This window comes from Anolis sagrei, chromosome 4 (assembly GCF_037176765.1).
Source record: "Anolis sagrei isolate rAnoSag1 chromosome 4, rAnoSag1.mat, whole genome shotgun sequence".
Classification (NCBI taxonomy): domain Eukaryota; kingdom Metazoa; phylum Chordata; class Lepidosauria; order Squamata; family Dactyloidae; genus Anolis; species Anolis sagrei.
In genome coordinates this window covers 238,063,617-238,089,449 of record NC_090024.1, presented here as the reverse complement: position 1 = coordinate 238,089,449, position 25,833 = coordinate 238,063,617, and the positions used below count along the sequence as shown (strand labels likewise).

The following is a 25,833-nucleotide window of genomic DNA, read 5'->3' as shown; positions in this document are numbered from 1 at the left end:
CCTGACATCCGCCGGGAAGTTGCAGCCAATAGTGAAAGGACCAAGGCAGAGACATCTCCAGCTCATCCCTTGTTTGGGTATCAGCCAGCACGTCAACGACTTAAATCAAGACATAGTTTTCTTAGATCTACAGAGACACTCACTGGAATACCCCAGCAAGCGAGAGTCCAAAAGTGGCAGGCCCAAACCCAGCACCTCAATTCATGGGTGATACCAGATGAGAGACTCCCCCCTGGGCACTCAGAAGACTGGGTGACTTGGAAGGCGCTGAACAGACTGCACTCTGGCACCACGAGATGCAGAGCCAATCTTAAGAAATGGGGCTACAGGGTGGAATCCTCGGCATGCGAGTGCGGACCACTGACCACCTGCTGCAATGCACCCTGAGCTCTGCCACATGCACAATGGAGGACCTTCTTGCGGCAACACCAGAGGCACTCCAAGTGGCCAGATACTGGTCAAAGGACATTTAATCAACTACCAAGCTTGCAAAATCTGTGTTTTTTTTTCTTTTTAATCTGTGTGTTTGTTTTGCTCTGTTAGAATTGTAATACTATGGTTGCTGATGACACGATAAATAAATAAATAAATAAATAACAGAGCAACATGAACTCAAGAAGCCCCAACATGTGATTTGGCTACAGCTTGGCGCTGTTGTATCCAGGAACATACATGTCCTCTGGATGATGTGAAGATGAGTAATGACAATAGAAACATAATGCTCCAAATTTTCACAAAGCAAATCTGCACACCATATATTATATACTAAAATGGGCTACAATTCCCATTATCATAGTCCCATTGCCCAAATGTCTTCTTTCACAGAACCTTTCTCATCTCATGTTGCAATTGGCCATCTTGATTAGCACTGAATAGCCTTGCAACTTCAAAGCCTGGCTGCTTTCTACTTCCTGCCTGGGGGAATCCTTTGTTGGGAGTGTTAGCTGGTCCTGATGGTTTCCCGTCTGGAATTCCCATTTTCTGAGTGTTGTTCTTTATTTCCTGTCCTGATTTTAGAGTTTTAAAAATACTGGTAGCCAGAATTTGTTCATTTTCATGGTTTCCTCATAGAATCATAGAATCAAAGAGTTGGAAGAGACCTCATGGGCCATCCAGTCCAATCCCATTCTGCCAAGAAGCAGGAATATTGCATTCAAATCACTCCTGACAGATGGCTATCCAGCCACTGCTTAAAAGCTTCCAAAGAATGAGCCTCCACCACACTCTGGGGCAGAGAGTTCCACTGCTGAACAGCTCTCACAGCCAGGAAGTTCTTCCTCATGTTCAGATGGAATCTCCTTTCTTGTAGTTTGATGCCATTGTTCCTTGTCCTAATCTCCATGGAAGCAGTAAACAAGTTTGCTCCCTCCTCCTCCCTGTGGCTTCCTCCTTTCTGTTGTTTTGTTGTTCACAAGCATTCCAATCCCATCCAGGCTTTGAAGCTGCAAGGCCATCTAATGCTAATCAAGGTAGCCAATTGCAACATTCACACTTGCCTCAAACAGACAAGAGTTCTTTCTCCCACCTTGTACATTCCAATTGTTCACAAGCATTCCAATTCCAGCCAGGCTGTGATGCTGCAAGGCCATTTAATGCTAATCAAGGCAGCCAATTGCAACTTTCACACTTGCCTCAAACAGACAAGAGTTCTTTCTCCCACCTTGGGCATTCCAATTGTTCACAAGCATTCCAATCCCAGCCAGGCTTTGAAGCTGCAAGGCTATTCAATGCTAATCAAGGTAGTCAATTGCAACATTCACACTTGCCTCAAACAGAGAAGAGTGCTTTCTCCCACCTTGGTCATTCCAATTATTCACAGGCATTCCAATCCCAGCCAGGCTTTGAAGCTGCAAGGCCATTTAATGCTAATCAAGGTAGCCAATTGCAACATTCACACTTGCCTCAAACAGACAAGAGTGCTTTCTCCCACCTTGGACATTCCAATTGTTCACAGGCATTCCAATCCCAGCCAGGCTTTGAAGCTGTTAGGCTATTTAATGTTAATCAAGGTAGTCAATTGCAACATTCACACGTGCCTCAAACAGACAAGAGTTCTTTCTCCCACCTTGGACATTCCACATATATAGAAACCTCCCTTGCCTTGTTTCCAACAGACCTCACAACCTCTGAGGATGCCTTCCATAGATGTAGTCAAAACATCAGGAGCGAATGCTTCTGCAACATGGCCAGACAGCCTGGAAAACTCACAGCAACCCAGTGATTCTGGCCATGACAACCGTCAACAACAATTTGCTTTATTATTTCTCAGTTTTACCCCATCAGAAATGGAAGGCACGTGAAGCAGGAAGGCTCAGCTTCCATAAACCATCCCTCTTCCGCGGGCTGTATTCGGCATCTGTTTTGTTGTTTGTGGGATCGTTCAAGAGAACATTACTCAGAATGTGGACTGCGCTTTAGTGGTTCCCTGGGGAAGCATAAACATTTATTTCCTTTCTCAGCCACGGTCTTCTTTTGTGGGAAATTGGGAAATTTCTCTCTCCCTCTTTTTCTCAGCTTCCAACGTCCAGTTGGCTGTTCTCTGAACTGAAAAGAAAATTACACAAACCGTACCGTCAGTGGAAAACACTGCTGCCTTGGAGCCTGGTGGAGTCTCTTTCTCTGGAGTTTTGAAAAACAAGGCTTTTTGTCATATGATAGGAGAGTTCTGTGTTGATGTTCACCATTCATAAAATCCGTCCCCTAATATTGCAGGACCATTTGGTCCCCACAAAAGGGGAATGAAAACATCATAGAATCATAGAGTCAAAGAGTTGGAAGAGACCTCATGGGCCATCCAGTCCAACCCCCTGCCAAGAAGCAGGAATATTGCATTCAAATCACCCCTGACAGATGGCCATCCAGCCTCTGTTTAAAAGCTTCCAAAGAAGGAGCCTCCACCACACTCCGGGGCAGAGAGTTCCACTGCTGAACGGCTCTCACAATCAGGAAGTTCTTCCTAATGTTCAGGTGGAATCTCCTCTCTTGTAGTTTGAAGCCATTGTTTCGCGTCCTAGTCTCCAAGGAAGCAGAAAACAAGCTTGCTCCCTCCTCCCTGTGGCTTCCTCTCACATATTTATACATGGCTATCATATCTCCTCTCAGCCTTCTCTTCTTCAGGCTAAACATGCCCAGCTCCTTAAGCCGCTCCTCCTAGGGCTTGCTCTCCAGACCCTTGATCATTTTAGTCGCCCTCCTCTGAACACATTCCAGCTTGTCAATATCTCTCTTGAATTGTGGTGCCCAGAATTGGACGCAATATTCCAGGGGTGGTCTAACCAAAGCGGAATAGAGCATGGGGAGCATTACTTCCCTAGATCTAGACACTAGGCTCCTATTGATGCAGGCCAAAATCCCATTGGCTTTTTTTGCCGCCACATCACATTGTTGGCTCATGTTTAATTTGCTGTCCACAAGGACTCCAAGATCTTTTTCACACGTACTGCTCTCGAGCCAGGCATCGTCCCCCATTCTGTATCTTTGTATCAACAACTTTGGGCATGAGGTGGGCAAATGTAGCTGGGTTTTCACAGAGAAAAATACTTTGACAAACCTTTTAGAACTCACTGTTCATGGTGTGCTGTACTGGTTTCATCTCATGGGAGTGGGGTGAGCTCCCATCTGTCAGCTCCAGCTTCCCATGTGGGAACTTGAGAGAAGCCTCCCACAGGATGGCAAAACATCCAGGCATCCCCTAGGCAATGTCCTTGGAGACAGCCAATTCTCTCACACCGGAAGCGACTTGCAGTTTCTCAAATCGCTCCTGACACAAAAAAATTGCCTGTGAATGAATGCATTTCAAATGAACTTACAATCTAACTTTTTAATTCTTTCACGGCTATGTGTATTTATTTTAATTTTTGTTAGCCTTGAGAACCATATGTCTTATATGTCATTTAGCTGCATGGCTCTATCACCTGTCTATCTTTCTATCCATCATCTGCTCTATCAATGGCTTCAAACTACAAGAGAGGAGATTCCATCTGAACATGAGGAAGAACTTCCTAACTGTGAGAGCCATTCAGCAGTGGAACTCTCTGCCCCGGAGTGTGGTGGAGGCTCCTTCTTTGGAAGCTTTTAAACACAGGCTGGATGGCCATCTGTCAGGGGTGATTTGAATGCAATATTCCTGCTTCTTGGCAGAATGGGGTTGGACTGGATGGCCCATGAGGTCTCTTCCAACTCTTTGATTCTATGATCTGGCTATATATTGTCTTTAGGATGACTCCAATTTATGGTGCCATCTGTTACTATTTCAATTTTTTGTAAGCCTTGAATACTATTTAGCTGGTGCAATGCCCTGTTTTCATAATGAGTTAAAACCTTGTGCTGGCAGGGCTGCTGAACGACAGTTTGGCAGTTCGAATCTGGGGAGATCGAGTTGAGCTCCCTCTGTCAGCTTTAGCTCCCCATGTGATGATATGAGAGAAGCCTTCCACAGGATGGTAAAACATCAAACAACTGTGCATCCCTTGGGCAACGTCCTATGCAGACGGCCAATTCTCTCACACCAGAAGTGACTTGCAATTTCTAAAGTCACTCCTGACATGGAAAAAAAAAGCTGTCTGTCAATCTAGCTGCATATTTGTTATCTAGCTGCATGGCTGTTGATCAGATCTATCTGTTTATATTGTCTTCAAGGTGATTCCAACTGATGATGATCTTTTCCAAGGGTGTTCTCCCAATTTCAGCATTCAAACTATGCAAATATATGTTTAATCAAATATAAAGGTTCTAGTCCTCAGTAATTCTGAATATCTTCAAGGCTCAAGAGGAAGTGATTAATTTTATCTAGTAACAATATGCAAAGCTACAATGCAAAGTAATCTGGAGTGACTTTGGGTGCATCTAAACAGCAGAATTATAGCAGTTTGACACCTCTGTGCCATGGCTTAATCCTATGCAATCATGAGAGTTTGATTTTGATGAGGTACAAGCACTCTTAGCAAGCTAAATACATTGTGAAACTACAACTCCTGGGTTTCCATAGCATTGGCCCTTGGCAGTTTTAAATAGTGTCATGCTGTGCTAATTCAGCAGTGTAGATGCACCCTATGATCAAGACCAGGCAACTAAGATCCATTAGCTTTACGAAAGACCCACCTAGAAGTCATTACAACTGCTAGCACTGGCTTCTTTGAACAGATTAACACAACTGAATTCTTTTTAAAATGTTCTTTAGGGAATCAAGACATCAAAATTTACCATTGCACCACTGTGCTGGATGTATCAAGTACAGCAACTGTTATGGGGTATCCTGGGAAATGTAAAGAGCATTTACTAGTCTGAACCATCTGGTTTGGAGTGCAGAAGCAAAAACAGATGTCAGTACAGCAATGGTGTAGCCATCCATCGTGGCATAGGTGATATAACCCTATTTACCTCTCCGAACGCATCTCCACCTAGGAACCGACTAGGACATTAAGATCGTCTGGGGAGGCCCTGCTCTCGGTCCCGCCCACATCACAGGCGCGGCTGGCGGGGACAAGGGACAGGGCCTTCTCGGTGGTGGCCCCTCGGCTGTGGAATGCCCTACCTGTGGACATCAGACAGGCCCCTTCGCTGCTGGCGTTCCGGAGGAAGGTCAAGACTTGGCTTTACGAACAAAATGCACTATTTGGCTAAATAGTGCAATGGAATACAGTAAGATGGTACAACTGAACATAGGAATTGGTACAAGGATTATGATTACGGATTCTGATTTGTTGCTGAGGCGCTACGATTATGATAATGATTGTTTTTGACCTTATATGTCTTGTATAATGTGTTTTAATTGCCTTTGGATATTGTTGTGATAACTCGTATTATGTAAACCGCTTTGAGTCGCCATTTCGGCTGAGAAAAGCGGTATAGAAGTAAAGCAAACAAACAAACAAACAAATAAATATCCCAGTATAGTCATCAAGGGTCGTCATATGAAGATCAAAATGCAGTAGCCAAGACTCGAGATTACAAATAGATGAACTAGGAAGACACAATGAGTGAAGTCATCATTTTTTTTTAATTTTAAAGAACTGTTCCTTTTAATTCTGATATTTGTGTCAAGTACAAAAACCAACCAAATAAACAAAAAAAATGCACTTTGTAGTTCTGTTTACCTACGCTTCCCCATTCCCCACTGCGACTTTCCCCGCTTCTTTTCCCCCGAGCGTTCCCTCCCCAACCACAACATGACATTGGAAATTTACACACGTAAGATCACATACAGTAGAGAAAAGACGACCCAAAGGCCTGAGCTACACTAGAAACTTATATTGGTTTTCTAACATTTCAGTTGTCACAGTTTTTTTTCTCCCTCTTTCCAAAGAATCCTGGGAATTCTCCTCTGGTAAAGGTGAAAAAGAATTGCTCAGATCAATTCCCAGGAGTAATGGATAACGGATACTGAAATCGGTTTAAGTTTGGTGTGTGGATGTGCCCGTTAGAGGTACTTTATTAGAAATCAAATTCACCGAGACACAATCAATACATTCAAGGAAAACAGAGGTGCTTTTATTGCATGGTATCTGCCTCGTAATCAGTCTTGGAGTCAAAGGGAATGATTACCAAATGTATGGCCCATATAAGCTACAGATTTTAGGTATGTTTTCTGCCCATCTTTGAGATCTGTTCTGCTAAGGTTGCTCAAATAATTCTCAGGGAACGGTCACCCAATAATGAGTTCATGGACTACAGCAGTGGTTCTCAACCTTCTTAATGCCACCACCCCTTAATACAGTTCCTCATGTTGTCATGACCCCCAACCATAAAATTATTTTCATTGCTACTTCCTAACTGTAATTTTGCTCCTGTTATGAATCGTAATGTAAATATCTGATGTAGTTTCATTCACTGGACCAAATTTGGCATAAATACCTGATACGCCCAAATATGGATACTGGTGGGGTGGGGGGATAGATATAATCATTTGGGAGTTGTAGTTGCTGGGATTTATAGTTCACCTACAATCAAAGAGGATATGGCACACATATTGTTTGATTGCAAATTGTATCAAAAGGTGAGAGACTTCCACCTTGGTCCATATATCAAACGGACAATGTATTGGGATTCTCACATCAGAACAACATATTTTATGTGTGGCCAAGACCCAAAAATAACGTATAAAACAGCTCTGTACTTAAGCAAAACAATACATCTGAGAACCACATATGTAGGGCTGATTGGGATAAATTGTAGGGGTGATAATGAAATATGATATATATACTCAGCTTGATCAGTTTATCAGTTTTATCATGTCTTATCATATGTATTTATTGTATTATTATAAGTGTCTTATTTTAACTTTCTACGTGGAGTGTGATCAGGTCTTGTCAGGCCTTGTTGTTCTGTTTTTTTTATTGTGATATGGCCTAAAGGCTAATCAATAAAAATTACTATTACTACAATCAAAGAGTATGCTGAACCCCACCAACGAATTTATTGAACCAAACTTGGCACACAGAACTCCCATGACCAAATACTGGAAGGGTTTGGTGGGTATTGACCTTGAGTTTTGGAGTTGTAGTTCACCTACATCCAGAGAGCATTGTGGACTCAAACAATGATAGATGTGGACAACAACCCAATGATAGATCTGGACCAAACTTGTACGAATGCTCAAATGTGAACATTGGTGGAGATTGGAGAAAATAGACCTTGACATTTGGGAGTTGTAGTTGCTGGACTTCAACTTCCACAATTTCTAACAGCCTACTGGCTGTTGGGAATTGTGGGAGTTGAAGTCCAAAGCACCTGGAGGGGCAAAGTTTGTGCTGGAGATATCTAAAGAGAACACCTCTCTTGGCATATCATGGTCTTCCAATATAATTCTATGATTAGTTTTCAGTAGAAGTTCACCATAGAGTCATGCTGGAAGATCTAGACATCCCTATAGTTATCAGGTAAACAATTTCACTTTCTTAACTTGCTATTTTCCATTTTCACTGGGGTCCTGTGCCTCTAACTTCAGATAATGTGTAGGGCTGACTGTAATTCTCTTCATCTCTGTGGGTTGTTCCATCTACCCAAACAGGAAGATTACACCACAAAATTCAAGAACTTCATAGATAAAAGGAGCTCCAAGGCTAGGAGAACTTCCTCCTGGGCTCCCGCTTTCAACTCTCTCATTCCCACCTTGGAAATTCATTTAAAGAGATAGGTGAGATGAGATATGAAAATTCCTTTGGACACTTGGTATAGATCCCTAGCCCTCACCAGTCACATGGGGAAACGTGGAGGATAAACCTGCAAAGGATTGCCGGTGAACTAATCCAAAGCGTTGTTTTTTCACAGCTGAATGGTCGGCACGGGGGACCCTGAGGCAAGCAGCAGCTCAGCAGAGCATCCGATGAACAGCTAGCGCGAGAGAACACCTTTCACAGGTGGCTGCTTATGTAGGCCACATCGCCTCCTGGCTATTGATCCTGAGCTTGGGGAAGTCTCTTTTGGGCCAGTGGTTGTGTTAGTTGAAGGAGAGTGGGAGTTGTCATCCTCCAAAGGAACTTTCTTGATTTGTCTCGCCAAAACTCTCAAGATGGAGCTGGTGATCTACAGCCTGGGCAAATGATAATGGCTTATTCCAAGACTGGTTTGTGACTTGTGTGTGCGTGTGTGCGCACGCACATGTGCGTGTGTAGTTGACCCTCCATATTTGCAGGTTTCATTATTGTGGATTTGATTATTCATGGACTTTATTAATATGCTATCTTTGGGAATCTAGGTTCTCCAAGACGACTGTGCTAGAAGTTCTGTCGAGAACCAAGCTATTCCTGCACAAAACATCTTTCTATACATTTGTACCAGCAGATACCAACCTGTGACTTTCTGCAATGCAAAGCAGATACTTGGCCACTAAACCAAAACCCTTCCCTTTGCAACAATCCCATCCAAACAAGCCCAAGTTCTCATCCTAGAGAAATGACCTCTCTTCAGAAGCTCCTTTCCTTCCTAAAAAGAAATTCCTAAAAAAGGGGGCTATTTGAATGCTGGGTTAATCTGTATTCATTCTGGAATTAGGCTCCAACCCCAATAAATGTCTTTATACATGTATGTATATGTAGAAATTAAGTTTGGTCATAGGACAGTCAAGTTTCAGATTGAGAAAAAACAGACCCAATTTTTGCCTTGGCACACAAGAAGTGGGTTTGGGCTTTCAGGTATTAGAATTAACATGTTTCACATCTTGCAATTATGTCAACAACCCTGTGAAGTGAGTCAGTGTTATTTTATCCAAAGGTCATTAGAGAAAGTTTTTCTTCAGAAGGCAATTCCCAGAATCCCCCAGACAAGTTTTATCTTCCCACCAAAGATACACTGTTGAAATCTCACCTGTTAAAGGAAGTTGTAGTCCAGCCTGTTAATTTCCCCAAGCTGTATTATCATCTTTCTGTTGCACATGGAGACTGATGCTGAGCATTTTTTCACCTTAACAGACCACTTTGGGAGTTTGTGGTGAAATTTGAACCATTGGTGGCTGACTTGGGAGTGAATCCACTCTGAGTTTTAGTCAGAACCTTAAAGGAGCTATCCAGGGTGCTCTTTGCAGATAAGTCCCTCACCTTGGAAAGCTCCTTTACAGTTCCTTTAAGACTGTTCAGACTGAAACCAGGAGCAGATTTGCCATTTTAAAGGACTTATTCAAAGTACTGAACCTATTTTGCAAAGAGAGTTTGACACCTGTGATATTTCTATTCAGACCAAGAGTTGGGGCAGATTTATCACTGTTTCACCCACACCAGTTGCACTGATTTGAAGATACCAACTCCATGATGGCTAACTCAGTTTCTTTAGCCATTAGGCTATTCTGCCCTGTGGAAATAAATTAGGCCACTCATATGAGTTCGGAGACACTTTCAGAGGACGGAAGCACCGGCAGACTCCGTCCCGCTGTCTTCTGTGTCCCTCGCCGGAGAAAGTCACTGCAAGTCTTTCAGATCACAGTCCAGAGGGATTTTATTTGGCGTGTCTTTGTATGTTAAGGAAACAGTTTTGCCCTGTGATCTGGTCCCACAAGGCTGAGCTTTACCAGTCCTTGTGGCGGTTGCTTTGCGTGGCATGAACTCTCCACCAGAGAACAGCTGGTCTCTACACGGGACAACGAGGAATCAAAGAAAGGAGAGGAAGGAGAAGAAAATGAGCACCGCCAAACATGCCGCTCACAACACTCTCCCTTGGAGGCAGGCCAGAATTCCTCTCTCCCTTTCTGAATACTTTTAGGGTTTTGTTTTTGTGTTCCTCCCAAGCATGCGGCTGAAGGGTCTAGACCCAGATTCCTTTCCACACCATCCATCTGCAATCCCAGAGGAGAGGCAGTTCACAGTGTTGCACCAGTCTGCTGCCAGACGGGCGACGGGTTAGGAGTCGTTTCCAAAAGAGGCTGGAAAGGGAGGAAGGACGGGGTTCGGGGTGGGATTGGCAGTGGAAAGAAGCAGGTTGGAGGCAGGGGTACGGGGAAAAACAGAAAAGGGAAAAGTATTGAAACTGACAGAAATAGAAGGACATGGGGAAACATTGCAACATTAGAGGGATCGAGACAAAGCGGACCATCGGCAAGATTGGAGGCCTTCCCTAGTTGGCAGCAATTTCCATATCTGGAGTACAACTCCCAAAATCCCCCAGCCAGATGTGTTTAAGGGAGGATTTGCGGAGTTGGACTCCAGAAATGGAACTTATCCTAGTTCTGGCTGTTCTCCAGCTCTTCTGGAAAGAAACGCCTGGCTTCTGGTGCTATGGGAATAGGGACAGCCAAAGCACGTCTCTCTGAGGTTGCATGTACACTGTAGAATTGATGCAGCTTAACATCACTCATGGCTCAACACCTTGAGAGATGTACTTTGGTGAGGCATCAACACCCTTTGGCAGAGAAGGCTAAAGACCTTGTAAAGCTTCAGCTCCTGTGATTCCATTGCACTGAGCCATGGCAGCTAAAGTGGTGTCAATCTGCATTAATTCCACAGTGTAGATGAATCCTGAGCCCCATGGCAACTTGAAGCATTTCCTTCAAGTGGGTTTTCCTCTTACAGATCTTGGAGGCCCCAATCTTGCGTTGAGAGCTCGGTAACCAGACAAACATCAGGAAGGAAGGAGGAAAAGGTGGACAGAGTAGAAACTGAACTGAGCAAAAGGAAGATGGAGAAAAGGAGGGTGAAGACTTGCTGGTATGAAAGCTGGAGATGGCTTCTATACAGCTGATCCTCTGTGGATTTAACCACCATGTTTTCTACCCATGGATTCAACCAACCATGGCTCGCAAATATCTATATGCATATTTATACACATAATAAAAGTGAAAAATTTGTATGTGGCAAAATTGTCCACTTAAACAGACAGCCTCCGGCCTCCACAAACAGGCAATAGTTCAAGTGCTGAGAAGCCTCCAAAGACACTCCCTCTACTGACATTGCAGGTTAGAGCAAGCGCCATGAACATGTAGCCCAATCCCTGCCAATGTCCTCCCCAAACACTATGGCCCACCACCCAAGGAATGCTCTCATTCGGGGAGAATGTCATCCTATATTTGACATGTTTCCTCCACCACAGGCAGGCATCCCAGGGTTCCTTGTGTGGAATTTGCCCAACCCTGCTCACTGCCTCTCCCTTAATCCTTTCCTATGGCACACAGCAAACACAGAGGAATTGAACAGACTGAAGGGGTTTGGGGTAATTGCCCTGGGAATCAGGGAGTTGTAGTTCACCCTTATCTAGAGAGCACTGAACCCAGCCAACAATGGATCTGGACCAAACTTGGCACACAGAACCAACATGGTGATTTGTACATACTGGCAGTGTTTGGGATTGATTGTCCTGGGAATCTGGGAATTGTAGTTCACCTTTATCTTGATATCACTAAAGCCAGCTGATGTCAGACCTGGACCAAACTTGGCACACAGAACTGTACATACTGGCAGTGTCTGGGGTTGATTGCCCTGGGAATCTGGGAGTTATAGTTCACCCTTATCTCGATATCACTAAAGCCAGCTGATGTAAGATCTGGACCAAACTTGGCACACAGAACTATACATACTGGTGGGGTTTGGGGTTGACTGCCCTGAAATCTGGGAGTTATAGTTCACCCTTATCTCGATATCACTAAAGCCAGCTGATGTCGTATCTGGACCAAACTTGGCACACAGAACTGTACATACTGGCAGGGTTTGGGGTTGATTGCCCTGAGAATCTGGGAGTTGTAGTTCACCCTTATCTCAATTTCACTAAAGCCAGCTGATGTTAGATCTGGACCAAACTTGGCACACAGATCCAACATGGGCACCTTTGAATAATGGCAGGGATTGGGAAGGATTGACCCACAAGTCTGGGAATTATAGTTCACCCACACCCTTATGCATTTTCTAATGGGAGCATTCATAAAAAAACAAAAGGGAAGACTGGCTTTTTATAAATAAATACTGCTCCAAACTGATATTACCAAACTTGGCAAAACAAACAAATAACCTGGGCACCGCCATGTCCCCAAGCTAGTTGGAGAAATAAAATCCAAAAAGTAAACCATAGTTTTGCTATGTGTTGAGAACAATGCTGATGCAGACTTCCATCGTTTCACAGTCCTCAAGCTCTCTCCAGAATTTGTTTTAATTGTTCACCATTTTACGCAAGAGTGCCATTTTACCACGGCATTGTATATAATGGGCTTGAGCATCCACAATGTTGGTATCCACAGGGGATCCTGGAACTAAACCCCAGCAGATATCGAATGCTTACAGTACTTTTAATGGTTGTATCAAATATTGGCAGGAGCTGAAATTCCCTTCTACGAAACCTTTTTCAATATAGGAGCCATCTCCAGTTTGGCAACATTAGAAAGATGAAAAGCCAAGGCTCTTGTTGATGCTGTTACGGTAGAAGCAAATCTGCTCCAGGTTTTAGTGTGAACTTTAAAGGACATATCCAAAGCATTCAGTAAAGTTTGCACTAAAGTCCCAATGATTTGGAGGCGGGTAAGAAAAGAGATTGGAGTAGGAGGCCAAAATGAGGAAGAAAGAGTGTTGAACAAGAAAGCGATCAATAGGGAAGGGTTGAAGTGGGGTGAGAGACAGAGGGAGGCTATGAAGATACAATGAAATGGGGGAGAAAGGGCCGGGTTTGGCGGGTGAATGGGGAAGACGAGCCAAGGGATGGAAGAAAAAGAATGGAGGGAGGGAGCAAAGAGTTAAAGAGAGAAAGAATGTATTCAGAGGATAATCTTTCCTCCATTCCACCTGCTCCAGGCAGTTTTGTCTTTGCAGGTCTCCACTCGTGCATAGCACAATGTCCAATTAAGGACCTATTTTTAAAACAGCAATTGAAACACACAATCCCAACGTCTCCCTCTACACCCGGCCCTGCTATCTATATACAGGCTGAGTATCGCTTATCTTGAAATTTGAAATGCTCCAAAATGGTCCACATGGGTGGCTCTGACCCCCTCTGCTTTCGGATGAATCAACATGCATAGGCTTTGTTTCCTGCACAAAAGTGTTAAAAATACTGTGTAGACAATGACCTTCAGGCTATGTGTATAAGGTGTGCATGAAACATTAATGCATTTTGCATTTAGACTTGGGTTCTATCTCCAGGATTTCTCATTATGTAAAGTCCTTTTCAACCATCCATAGGTTAAAAACAACAATAATGAAAAATTCCCCAAGCAAACCTTGATTTTGCCATTTTATAAAAAGGATAACATTTTACTACATAATACATAATGGCACTTGAGTATCTGTGGGTTTTGGTGAACCACAGGGGATTCCAAGGGCTCACTGTGGCACAATGGGTTAAACCCATATGCAGGCAGGACTGAAGACTGACAGGTTGGAGGTTCGAATCCGGGGAGAGCGCAGATGAGCTCCATCTGTCAGCTCCAGCTTCCCATGCAGGGACATGAGAGAAGCCTCCCACAAGGATGGTAAAAAATCCGAGCATCCCCTGGGCAGCATCCTTGCAGACAGCCAATTCTCCCACACCAGAAGCGACTTGCAGTTTCTCAAGTCACTCCTGACACACACATACAAAAAACCTGTACATGCAAATATTCTAAAATCCAAAAATAGATAAGATTGATAAATAAATAAAAATTCCCAAATCGAAAGCAATTCTGCTCCTGAGCATTTGTGATAAGGGATACTCAACCTGTAATGGTTTTAGAGGTCGAGTTTGGAAATCCTTATGCCTATTTTGGATTACAATACTCAGATCTTGATCCTGGGAGATACTGTTCCAGAAAGTCACTTTTCTACGCTCTTTCTAGATTGCTACCTCTTTTTTCTCCCGTCATGTCAAAAGAATCCTTGCCCCCTCTAAATTAGCATAAAACAGGCAGAAATTCAATAGCCACAAAGACCAATGGAATCACTGGGTTGCTGTGAGTTTTCAGGGTTGTACGGCCATGCTTTTGGAACATGCCCATACAGCCCAGAAAACTCACAGCAACCCACCAAAATTATGTTTCCAGTTCCTGTTGGTCTGCACATTTGGGAGAAAATCTGGATGGGATTTCTCTACATTGCAAATATCAGGAATCTTGTACTTTCTACTTATGTTTAAACCTTTCTCTGGGCAGCAGAAATGAGCAGATTTTGGAAATACAGGCAGTGATGCCACATTGGTGCCTTCTGCTTTTCAGAGCTCAGAAAAGAGCCCATCCCCAGAACACTACAACTCCCATAACTCCCAGACATCACCTTCAGAAACTTTTTTGTGGTTGCCACAAACTATGTTGAATTGGTTGAGACTCTGAGATACTCATTGAAAAACTATACCAAAATGTGTTGCAGGATATCCTGCAAAAACAAAGTCTTCCAAGTTCAAAAAGCTTTTTCCATGTTTTATGGCAGAACCAATTAGGTAATGACATTTATAACCCAGGAACAAAAATTGAGTTACATAAATGTTATTTAAAGCAGGAGTAGGCAAATCAAATTAGGGCCTATGGGTTGCATACAGTTCTCAAAGCTCTCCTGAAGACCCTCAAATGTCAGAAAGTCTCCATTTTCCCATAAGCCTCATGGCTCTAAACCATTCTCATTTCAGCCTATAACTAACCCACTCCACAAAGAAAGAAACAGCAAAAGAGGACCGGGCTGTGGCACAGCTAGTTGGTAGCCAGCTGCATCAAATCACTACTGATCAAGAGGTCATGAATTCGAAGCCAGCCTGGATCGGAGTAAGCTCCTGACCATTAATAGTCTAGCTTGCTGTTGACCTGTGCAACCCAAAAGACAGTTGCATCTGTTAAGTAGGAAATTTAGGTCCTACTTTCTGCAGGGAGGCTAATTTAACTAATTTACGATGCCATAAAACCTTCCAGCAGTGTGCAGAAGAATGAGGAAGTACTCCATCAAATGGACGGTGAAGTGGCAGCTCTCCCTGTGGCCAGAACCAAGCATACCCTCATGAAGCCAGAAAAAGCTGGAATGTTAAATTGCCTCTGTGTCAGTCTATACATATTGTATGTCTAAATGGCATTGAATGTTTGCCACGTATATATGCATTGAAATCTGCCCTGAGTCCTCTGCGGGGTGAGAAGGGCGGAATATAAATACTATTTAAATAAAATCAGTAAGAATGGTTGTGATCTGGGGTTGTGGGTTGGGCAAAGGTGGAAACTGCCTCTTCCACAATTGCTCATTCCTGAATAAAGATTAGGTTTAGGGATACTGGGAGTTGCAATCTAAAAAATCTCACGGTTTTCCCAAGTTCTGCTTATGGGTTGCCTGCGAATCCCTCTAAAATCTTGGTACGTTTCCATCAGGATAAGCTAGATCGGTTGAATTTCTGCCTGGTTTAATGCTGTTAAAAGACCCAAGTGACTTGACTTTGGTAGGAAAAACAAGAAGGTCTTTCTCTTCAACTTTTTTGTTTTCAAGGATAGACCTTCTCACTCTATCCATAAGGTAACCCACTAGATTTGGATCAGGCTGAAATCAGAAAGGAGCAACATGCCCTCAACCTTAAGTATGGCCCTTACCCTGGCTGAGGAGCTGTAAGTTGCGGACTTCCTCCCGCACTTGGAGCTGCAGCACCTGCTGGAGGACTTCTTGCCGCTGAGACTCATGGATGATCCCCATCCGCTGCAGCTTCTCTGCATTCAGCCGTAACAGCGCCCGACCTAACAAATGAACGGCAAAGAGAAAAGGAAGGAGAGGCATCAAGGAAAACAGTCCGGGACCCAAATTTCTATTGAATCTTCTAGTTTATACTTAGACAGAGTACTTATGGTGCTGGAGGCAGCCTTCTGTTATATGAGCCTTACCATATTTCCAGCCTATTTTGCAGAGGCTGAAGGAATGGACATGCATCCTTTGCTTATTTGACAGATTAGGATCAAAGGGACCGGGTTGTGGCACACCTGGTTAGGAGTCAGCTGCATTAAAATCACTACTCATAGAATCATAGAGTTGGAAGAGACCTCATGGGCTATCCAGTCCAACCCCCTGCCAAGAAGCAGGAATATTGTATTCAAAGCACCCCTGACAGATGGCCATCCAGCCTCTGTTTAAAAGCCTCCAAAGAAGGAACCTCTACCACACTCCGGGGCAGAGAGTTCCATTGCTGAACGGCTCTCACAGTCAGGAAGTTCTTCCTAATGTTCAGATGGAATCTCCTTTCTTGTAGTTTGAAGCCATTGTTCCGTGTCCTAGTCTTCAGGGAAGCAGAAAACAAGCTTGCTCCCTCATCCCTGTGACTTCCTCTCACATATTTATACATGGCTATCATGTCTCCTCTCTGCCTTCTCTTCTTCAGGCTAAAGATGCCCAGCTCTTTAAGCCACTCTTCATAGGGCTTGTTTTCCAGACCTTTGATCATTTTAGTCGCCCTCCTCTGGACACATTCCGAAAGGTCATGAGTTCGAAGCCAGCCTGGGTTGGAGTAAGCTGCCGACCATTCATCTAGCTTGCTTTCAACCTTTGCAGCTCAAAAGGCAGTTGCATCTATCAAGTAGGAAATTTAGGTACCGCTTTATGCGGGGAGGCTAGTTTAACTAATTTATGATGCCATAAAAATCTCCAGCAGTGTGCAAAAGAATGAGGAAGTACTTCATTGGTGCCACAAGTGCACGGTGAAGTGACAGCTCCCCCGGTGGCCGGAATTCGAGCATACCCTCTTGAAACTGGAATGTTAAATAGCCTCTGTCTATATATGTTGTGTATCTATGGCATTGAATGTTTGCAATGTATATGTGGATTGTAATCTGCCTTAAGTCCCTTGTAGGGTGAGAAGGGTGGAATATAAATACATTATTGAAAATTGAAAAATGACTCCCTTGAAGTTATGCCATAAATGTCAACATGGGACATACAATTGTATATAGATTATATGGAAACATACAAGGATTATAAAAGATCATTTGGCTGGGAGAATCAAATGGAAATCCAGAACAGAGGAAGCAAGAAAAGTCAACAATGTGATGTGGCGGCAAAAAAAGCCAATGGGATTTTGGCCTGCATCAATAGGAGCATAGTGTCTAGATCTAGGGAAGTAATGCTACCCCTCTATTCCGCTTTGGTTAGACCACATCTGGAATATTGTGTCCAGTTCTGGGCACCACAATTCAAGAGAGATATTGACAAGCTGGAATGTGTCCAGAGGAGAGCGACTAAAATGATAAAAGGTCTGCAGAACAAGCACTATGAGGAGCGGCTTAAGGAGCTGGGCATGTTTAGCCTGAAGAAGAGAAGGCTGAGAGGGGATATGATAGCCATGTATAAATATGTGAGAGGAAGCCACAGGGAGGAGGGAGCAAGCTTGTTTTCTGCTTCCTTGGAGACTAGGATGCGGAACAATGGCTTCAAACTACAAGAGAGGAGATTCTATCTGAACATGAGGAAGAACTTCCTGACTGTGAGAGCCGTTCAGCAGTGGAACTCTCTGCCCCAGAGTGTGGTGGAGGCTCCTTCTTTGGAAGCTTTTAAGCAGAGGCTGGATGGCCATTTGTCAGGGGTGATTTGAATGCAATATTCCTGCTTCTTGGCAGAATGGGGTTGGACTGGATGGCCCATGAGGTCTCTTCCAACTCTTTGATTCTATGATTCTATGCTCATCTTTTTTTCAGCCTGCAGATGCAAGACTGAACACTAGATGGCGCCCTGTTGAATGAGAGAGAAGACAAAGGGTAGCTTGTGGTTGAAAGAGCAGACCAGGGGTTGAAAGTTTGGTGCATGGCTGTACATGAGATCCATCAAAATCTGTTGGAAACTGTTGGGAATCGGAGCAGGTAGGCTCAAAAAATAACCCTCACTTGGGGGCGATTCCACCTCCACCAAAAATATAGCAGAGTGCCAGAAGCACAGTTCATAATTAGCAGAAATGTACGTGAGGTGAGTTAAGATTAGCTTTCATTCAACAGGATAGCACAGTATTACAAAGTTCCAACTTTAGGTTCAAAGCATATTCGTTGAAGTTAAAAAAGAAATCCATTCCAGATAGAAAGGGGTCTTGGAGCTAACTAGCTTGCTAAGCTATCTTCTAAGGAAGGTAAAAAAAGGTAAAGGTTGTCCCCTGACATTAAGTCCAGTCATGTCCGACTCTGGGGTGTGTTGCTCATCTCCATTTCTAAGCCGAAGAGCTGGCGTTGTCTGTAGACAGCTCCAAGGTCATGTGGCCGGCATGACTGCATGGAGTGCCATTACCTTCCCGCCGGAGCGGTACCTATTGATCTACTCACATTTGCATGTTTTCGAACTGCTAGGTTGGCAGAAGCTGGGGCTGATAGCGGAAGCTCATGCCGCTCCCCGGATTCGAAGTTGCGACCTTTCGGTTAACAAGCTCAGCAGCTCAGCACTTTAACCCACTGCGCCACCGGGGGATCCATGGAAGGTAAAAGGATAAAATATCAAAAGTATCCATGCAGCCACATTTTGCCAGGAGGAAGACAAAATGTGTCCTCATTGGGAGGAAGACAAAGGAAGAAGAGAAAGAGGCAATGGAGAATGACCACATGGCCAACAAGCCAGGGCAATAAAAATACCTTTAAAGAGGAAGTTATCTCATCCCTTACAGAGATTTGATTGCTACATCTTCAAAGGGAGAGGGGGAGGAGATAGTGGCAAGCAAGAAGAGTAAAGACAAAGCCCCTTCTGGGATAAGCATGCATAGGAATGTGGGGAGGGGGGAAGGAACCCCTCACTCTTATCCTATCTAGTCTAGCTACTCATTGAGGACTAGAGACTTGTGCAGTCCAGGGATGAAACCCAACAGAAACAAAAACATCAAAAGATGAGGGAAGATTTTGATACTTTTGGGGGGGGGGGGTCTGTAAGTTTTTCAGGCTATATGGCCATGTTCTAGAAGCATTCTCTCCTGACATTTCACCTGCATCTACTGCACGCATCCATCAAGATTGTGAGGTCTGTTGGAAAGTAGAAATATGCATTTTAAACATATTATACATTATAATATATTATAATAGTATTTATTATATAATAAAATGCTTTTAAAACATATTATACATTAAAAGAAACAAAGATTAACAAAAAGTTTTCATGATCCTCAAACGCAAAATGAACCCTCTTTGTAAGCATTTCTTCTATTGAAGACCGGCAGTAGATGCAGGTGAAACGTCAGGAGAGAATGCTTCTGAACATGGCCATATAGCCTGAAAAACTTACAGACCCCCCCCCTCCCATGACCTTGGAGGCGGATGAGCTCCCTCTATCAGCTCCAGCTCCTCATGCGGGGACATGAGAGAAGCCTCCTACATCAAATCATCCAGGCGTCCCCTGGGAAACGTCCTTGCAGACAGCCAATTCTCTCACACCAGAAGCGACTTGCAGTTTCTCAAGTCGCTCCTGACACGACAAAAAAAAAATTCTTTCTTAGATGGACCCACAGATCAGTGGAATATGGCTATTTCCTTCATTAGTCTGATTTACATCTATATAAAGAAAAATGTAATGTTCGTTTGTGGGATTAACATAACTCAAAAACCACTGGACGAATTGACACCAAATTTGGACACAATACACCTATCAGGCCAATGAGTGACCATCACTCATAAAAATACTGAAAAACACAGCAGAAGGTACTTAAAAGCCAAAAAAATAAAAAAATACATTACAACACATGCACAAAACCACATATATAGAGATATGCACAAATATATATACACACAAAACACATATACACAGACTGGGCCACAGCAACGCATGGCAGGGGACGGCTAGTTAGAAATAAATGTGGACTGTGTTGCCTCAAATATATTATTATCTTTCTGTTCTTTCGCTCGCCTTCCTTTCCAAGCCATTCATTCCGATAGTGCCAAATTCCAAACCTTTTTAGACCATTCGTAAGATTTTTCCAATTACTGCTTTCCTTTTCTATTATTAACAACCTGGCAGCTCATTGCTAGTAATGTTATGTTTTTCCATATCCCTTTGTGTATGCTTTTATCTGTATTTGTTTTAGCTCATCTAAGCGGCTTTTGAGTTCCGGTTTTGAGTAAACAGCAGAAGATAGGTGAATCAAACAACACATTAAAAATAATAATGTTTTTATATTATTATAATGCATAATAGGGGATGTTGTGGAGAAAATGGAGCAAGCTTGTTTTTCGCTGCTCTAAAAATTCAAACATAAAAGAAAAAGAAATTCCACATAAATGTTTGGAAAAACATCTAGACCTGGTATGGGCAAACTTGGGCCCTCCAGGTGTTTTGGACTTCAACTCCCACAATTCCTAACAGCCTACCGGCTGTTAGGAATTGTGGAAGTTGAAGTCCAAAACACCTGGAGGGCCCAAGTTTGCCCATACCTGGTCTAGACCATCAGCACTGTTCAATAGTGAAGTGGATTGACTTGAAATGTAGTGGCTTCTCGATCACTAGAAATCTTTAAACAAGGTCAGATGGTCATCTTTAGGAGTGCTTTAGTTGTGTATTTGGAAGAACATGCGGGTCAAGAAAAGGGGTCCACAGTCAACTACGCATCCACCGCCAAGACACTACACTTGGAAGGCCATCATACTCGGACAACGATGGATCGCCTAAGAAGTTGTGTATTCCTGTATGGCAGTAGGTTGGACCAGATAGACTTATGAACCAATTCCAATACATATCTCTAAACTTTTATGGAAACCAGCTTTTTTGACTGAGCTGCCCATGAGTCAGGGTGAGCTCTCGACTGTCAGCCCTAGCTCCTGCCACCTTAGCAGTTCAAAAGACTGCAATTCCAGTAGATCAATAGGTACTGCTTTGGCAGGAAGGTAAAGGGCACCTCATGCAGGTATGCAGACATGCCGGCAACACAATCAGAGGTGTCCATGGACAACGGTCTCCTCGACATGGAAAATGGAACAAGAGCACCTCCCAATGGCCAGAGTTGAGCATTGCCTCCAGATGCTGGAGATGGAAAAAGGGGAAGCCTTTTGCCTTTGTTTGTGTTGAATGTCACTGTTCACTGTGTGTAAAAAGGCCTCATATGTGTATTGTAATCTGCTCTGAGTCCCGTCAGGGAGATAAAAGCGGAATATGAATAAAGTGTAAACTTGTGCGCCAGCTGCATCTGTACCTTGGGAAGTCTGACTTGGCCACGGTAGTCCACGCTCTGGTTACATCCTGTATAGACTACTGCAATGCTCTTTACGTGGGGTTGCCTTTGAAGACTGCTCGGAAGCTTCAAATGGTCCTATGTTTGGCAGCCAGGATACTAACAGGAGCGGCACTCAGGGAGCATACAACTCCTCTGTTGCGCCAGCTCCACTGGCTACCAGTCTGCTACCGGGTACAATTCGAAGTGCTGGCACTAGCCTATAAAGCCCTAAACGGTTCTGGCCCAAGTTACCTGTCCGAACGCATCTCCTCCTATGAACCAGCTAGGACATTAAGATCATCTGGGGAGGCCCTGCTCTCGATCCCGCCTGCAACACAGGCACGCCTGGTGGGGTCGAGAGACAGTACCTTCTCAGTGGTGGCCCCTCAGCTGTGGAACGCCCTTCCTATATATATTAGATCGGCCCCCTCCCTACTGGCATTTTGGAGGAAAGTGAAGACCTGGTTGTTCGAGCAGGCATTTGATTAGGCAGTGTAATAAATATAGGAATACGGAATAACGGATGATGAGATTGGATCTTGATTCTACTGATGAGACGCTAATGAGTTGTTATATTGATGCTTAATTGTTTACTATGTCACTGTTTTAACTGTCCCTTAACTGTTTTTATGATGTTTAGCATTGAATTTTTGCTGTTCTTAACTGCTTTGAGTCGCCTAAGGGCTGAGAAAAGTGGTATACAAATGAAGTAAGTAAATAAATAAATACATAATATTGTTACGTAGCATAGAATCATAGTTGGAGGAGACCTCATGGGCCATCCAGTCCAACCTCATTCCAAGAAGCAGGAAAATCTCATTTAAAGCACCCCTGACAGATGGCTATCCAGCCTATGTTTAAAAGCCTTCAAAGAAGGAGCCTCCACCACTCTCCGGGAAAGAGAGTTCCACTCCTGAACAGCTCTTGCAGTCAGGAAGTTCCTTCTAATGTTCAGGTGGAGTCTCCTGATCTGCTATGGCACTTTTGTTTGGTACCAATTCTGAAAACCCAATAGGGGTGAGTGAAGGGTAACTTTGTATTGGCTGTGTATTGTCGAAGGCTTTCATGGCTGGAATCTCTGGGTTGTTGTAGGGTTTTTTGGGCTATATGGCCATGGTCTAGAGGTATTCTCTCCTGACATTTTGCCTGCATCTATGGCAAGCATCCTCAGAGGTAGTGAGGTCTGTTGGAACTAAGAAAAATGGTTTATATATCTGTGGAATGACCAGGGTGGGACAAAGGAGCTAGGTGTGAATGTTTCAACTGACCACCTTGATTAGCATATAATGGCCTGACAGTGCCTAGAGCAAACTTTTGTTGAGAGGTGATTAGATGTCCTTGTTTGTTTCCTCTCTGTTGTTGTGCTCTTGTAATTTTAAAGTTTTTTTTTAATACTGGTAGCCAGATTTTGTTCATTTTCATGGTTTCCTCCTTTCTGTTGAAATTGTCCACATGCTTGTGGATTACAATGGCTTCTCTGTGTAGACTGACATGGTGGTTGTGAGAGTGGTCCAGCATTTCTGTGTTCTCCAATAATATGCTGTGTCCAAGTTGGTTCATCAGGTGCTTTGCTATGGCTGACTTCTCTGGTTGAAGTAGTCTGCAGTGCCTTTCATATTCCTTCGTGTTTGGGCAATGCTGCTGCGTTTGGTGGTCCCTCTGTAGACTTGTCCACAGCTGCATGGTACACGGTAGACTCCTGCAGAAGTGAGAGGATCCCTTTTGTCCTTTGCTGAACGTAGAATTTGTTGGATTTTCTTGGTGGGTCTGTAGATAGTTTGTATGTTGTGTTTCCTCATCAGCTTCCCTCTGCGGTCAGTGGTTCCCTTAATGTATGGCAAGAATGCTTTTCCTCTGGGTGGATCTTTGTCTTTATTCTTGTGGCTTGTTCTCGGTCTTGCAGCTCTTCTGATGTCCATTGGCCTGTAGAGCCCAGTTGAGGTGGTTCAGTTCATCTTGAAAGAGGTTAGCTGTTTCCCTTGTTTAGAATTCATTAGGTGATCCACTCTACATACAAGTTGAATAGGAATGGTGAGAGTACACAGCCCTGCCATACTCCTTTACCAATCTTGAACCAGTCTGTTGTTCCGTGGTCTGTTCTTACTGTTGCTACTTGGTCCTTGTACAGATTCCTCAGGAGACAGACAAGGTAATTTGGTATGCCCAGACCACCAAGAACTTACCACAATTTATTATGATCCACACAGTCAAAGGCTTTAGAATAGTCAATGAAGCAGAAGTAGATGTTTTTCTGAAACTCCCTGCCTTTCTCCATTATCCAGCGGATATTGGCAATTTGGTCTCTCATTCCTCTGCTTTTTCTGGGTAGCTGTCTGCATTTTAGGATTCTCCATGCGAGTGTTACTATTGAGACTACTCTAGGGAAATGCATACTTCAAAATTCCCCTCTTTGCCTTGGAGTATAGGGTTCTCCATTTTCCCATTTGCCTCTTGGATCAGGACTTATTTTCCTTCTGACATCCTTCTAGGAAGATTCTAATGGAAAACTGGCAAATCGGCACATCTGTGCAGGAATGCATTACTTGCTCCTCTTTTTCCGCGTGTGAGGTCTCTCCGAAGAGGGATTTATTAATCTGCTCTGCCCTGGTTTCTCCTGTGGGGAGGCTTGCTAATGTTTCCTTTCATTTCCCACGTAAAGACTTTTTACTGAGCTCTTCCATTAGTACTTTATTGTCTCCTTCAGGGCACAAAAGCCATGGATTTCAGCTCCGTCAGCCCAGAAAACAACAACAAAATACTCTCACTACAAACCTCCTCGTATCTCCTGCTATCTCCTTTGGCATCTCTGCTTCTTAAATCAGGACAGCAGACAAGTTACACTTTACTGCACAAGTAGGAAGGTGGGGGCAAAAGAAAAGGTATTTGCTGTATTCCCCTTTTCTCCCTCCCTTCTTTGTGTCTACTGCCTTCCAAGAGTTGTGTACCGGGGACATTTCAAATCTTAATTCATTTCTCATCCCTGAAAAAATCTCTTTGTCCTGAGATCATGGTATTCTCATCCACCATCACATTCTTCCCTTTGTTCCTCATATTGTGGTACTCTGGGTCAACTATTTTAAGACAGACAAATAAGCTTGAAAGCATGCCGTGCTGAAAGACTGTGCAAAGCACCTACATGTAAAGGATGTCTAAAGAACGTAAGTGAATGTAATATGACAAGATCACATACAGTACAAGGAAAAGTGGATGGGTCCATCAATGTCTGGTCTATGTCAATTGCACATCCTTTCTTTCCCAAGTTCATTCGATCCGATTTGAGAGTTTCAATTCCTATACCACAGGCATGGGCAAACTTTGGCCATCCAGTTGACTTTAATTTCAACTTCAACAGTTGCTTTTTTCATGTCAGGAGCGACTTGAGAAACTGCAAGTCACTACTGGTGTGAGAGAACTGGCTGTCTGCAAGGACAAAGCCCAGGGGCTGCCCGCATGTTTTGATGTTTTTTACCATCCTTGTGGGAGGCTTCTCTCATGTCCCCACATGGGGAGCTGGAGCTGACAGAGGGAAGCTTAACCCGCTCTCTGCAGATTCAAACAGCTGATCTGTTGGTCAGCAATCTTGCCAGCACAAGGATTTAACCCACTGCGTAACAGTCACTAGTATGGGTTGTTGTAGGTTTTTTCGCTCTGTATGGCCATGGTCTAGAGATGCATTCTCTCCTGATGTTTCACCTGCATCTATGACAAGCATCCTCAGAGGTAGTGAGGTCTGTTGGAACTAGGAAAGAAGGTTTATATATCTGTGGAATGACCAGGGTGAGACAAAGGACTCTTGTCTGCTGGAGCTAGGTGTGAATGTTTCAACTGACCACCTTGATTAGCATACAATGGGCTGACTGTGCCTGGAGCAAACTTTTGTTGAGAGGTAATTAGATGTCCCTGCCTGCTTCCTCTCAGTTGTTGTGCTGTTGCAATTTTAGAGTTTTTTAATAGTGGTAGCCAGATTTTGTTCATTTTGCCTTCGACAATACATAGTCACTAGTATGTTAGGAATTGTGAGATTTGAAGTCTAAAAGACCCACAGGGCCAAAGTTTGCTCATGCCTGATATACAGGTTGAGTATCTCTCATGTGGCATTCCAAAATCAAAGCTACTCCAAAATCCAAAATTGGCTGAGAGAGTGACACCTTTGCTTCCTGATGGTTTGATATACCCAAACTTTGCTCCATGCACAAAATTATTATATACTCGGGGGCGAAAATGATGTTATTTGCTCCCCAAATTTATTTATTTATTTATTTATTTATTTGCTATATTTGTATACGGCCCCTCTCAGCCCGAAGGCAATTTATTTTATCTACGTGTATATTTTGGAAC

The 25,833-nt window shown here is 43.6% G+C and overlaps 1 protein-coding gene across 5 annotated transcripts in view; it reads right to left on the bottom strand.

The window, feature by feature from the left end:
• Window positions 1–5,979: 5,979 nt before the first annotated feature.
• The window catches only part of SAMD10 (sterile alpha motif domain containing 10), a 99,943-nt gene continuing 80,089 nt past the window's right edge, over window positions 5,980–25,833 (bottom strand). For 3 of the 5 annotated variants that reach the window (XM_067468250.1, XM_067468249.1, XM_067468248.1), the window contains exons 4-5: window positions 15,938–16,078; window positions 10,358–13,035 (exon numbers count right to left, since the gene is read on the bottom strand). In XM_067468250.1, coding sequence (XP_067324351.1) covers window positions 12,743–13,035; window positions 15,938–16,078 — 434 coding nt within the window. In that variant the 3' untranslated portion in view covers window positions 10,358–12,742. The other 2 variants (XM_067468251.1, XM_067468252.1) reach the window with 2 other exon arrangements.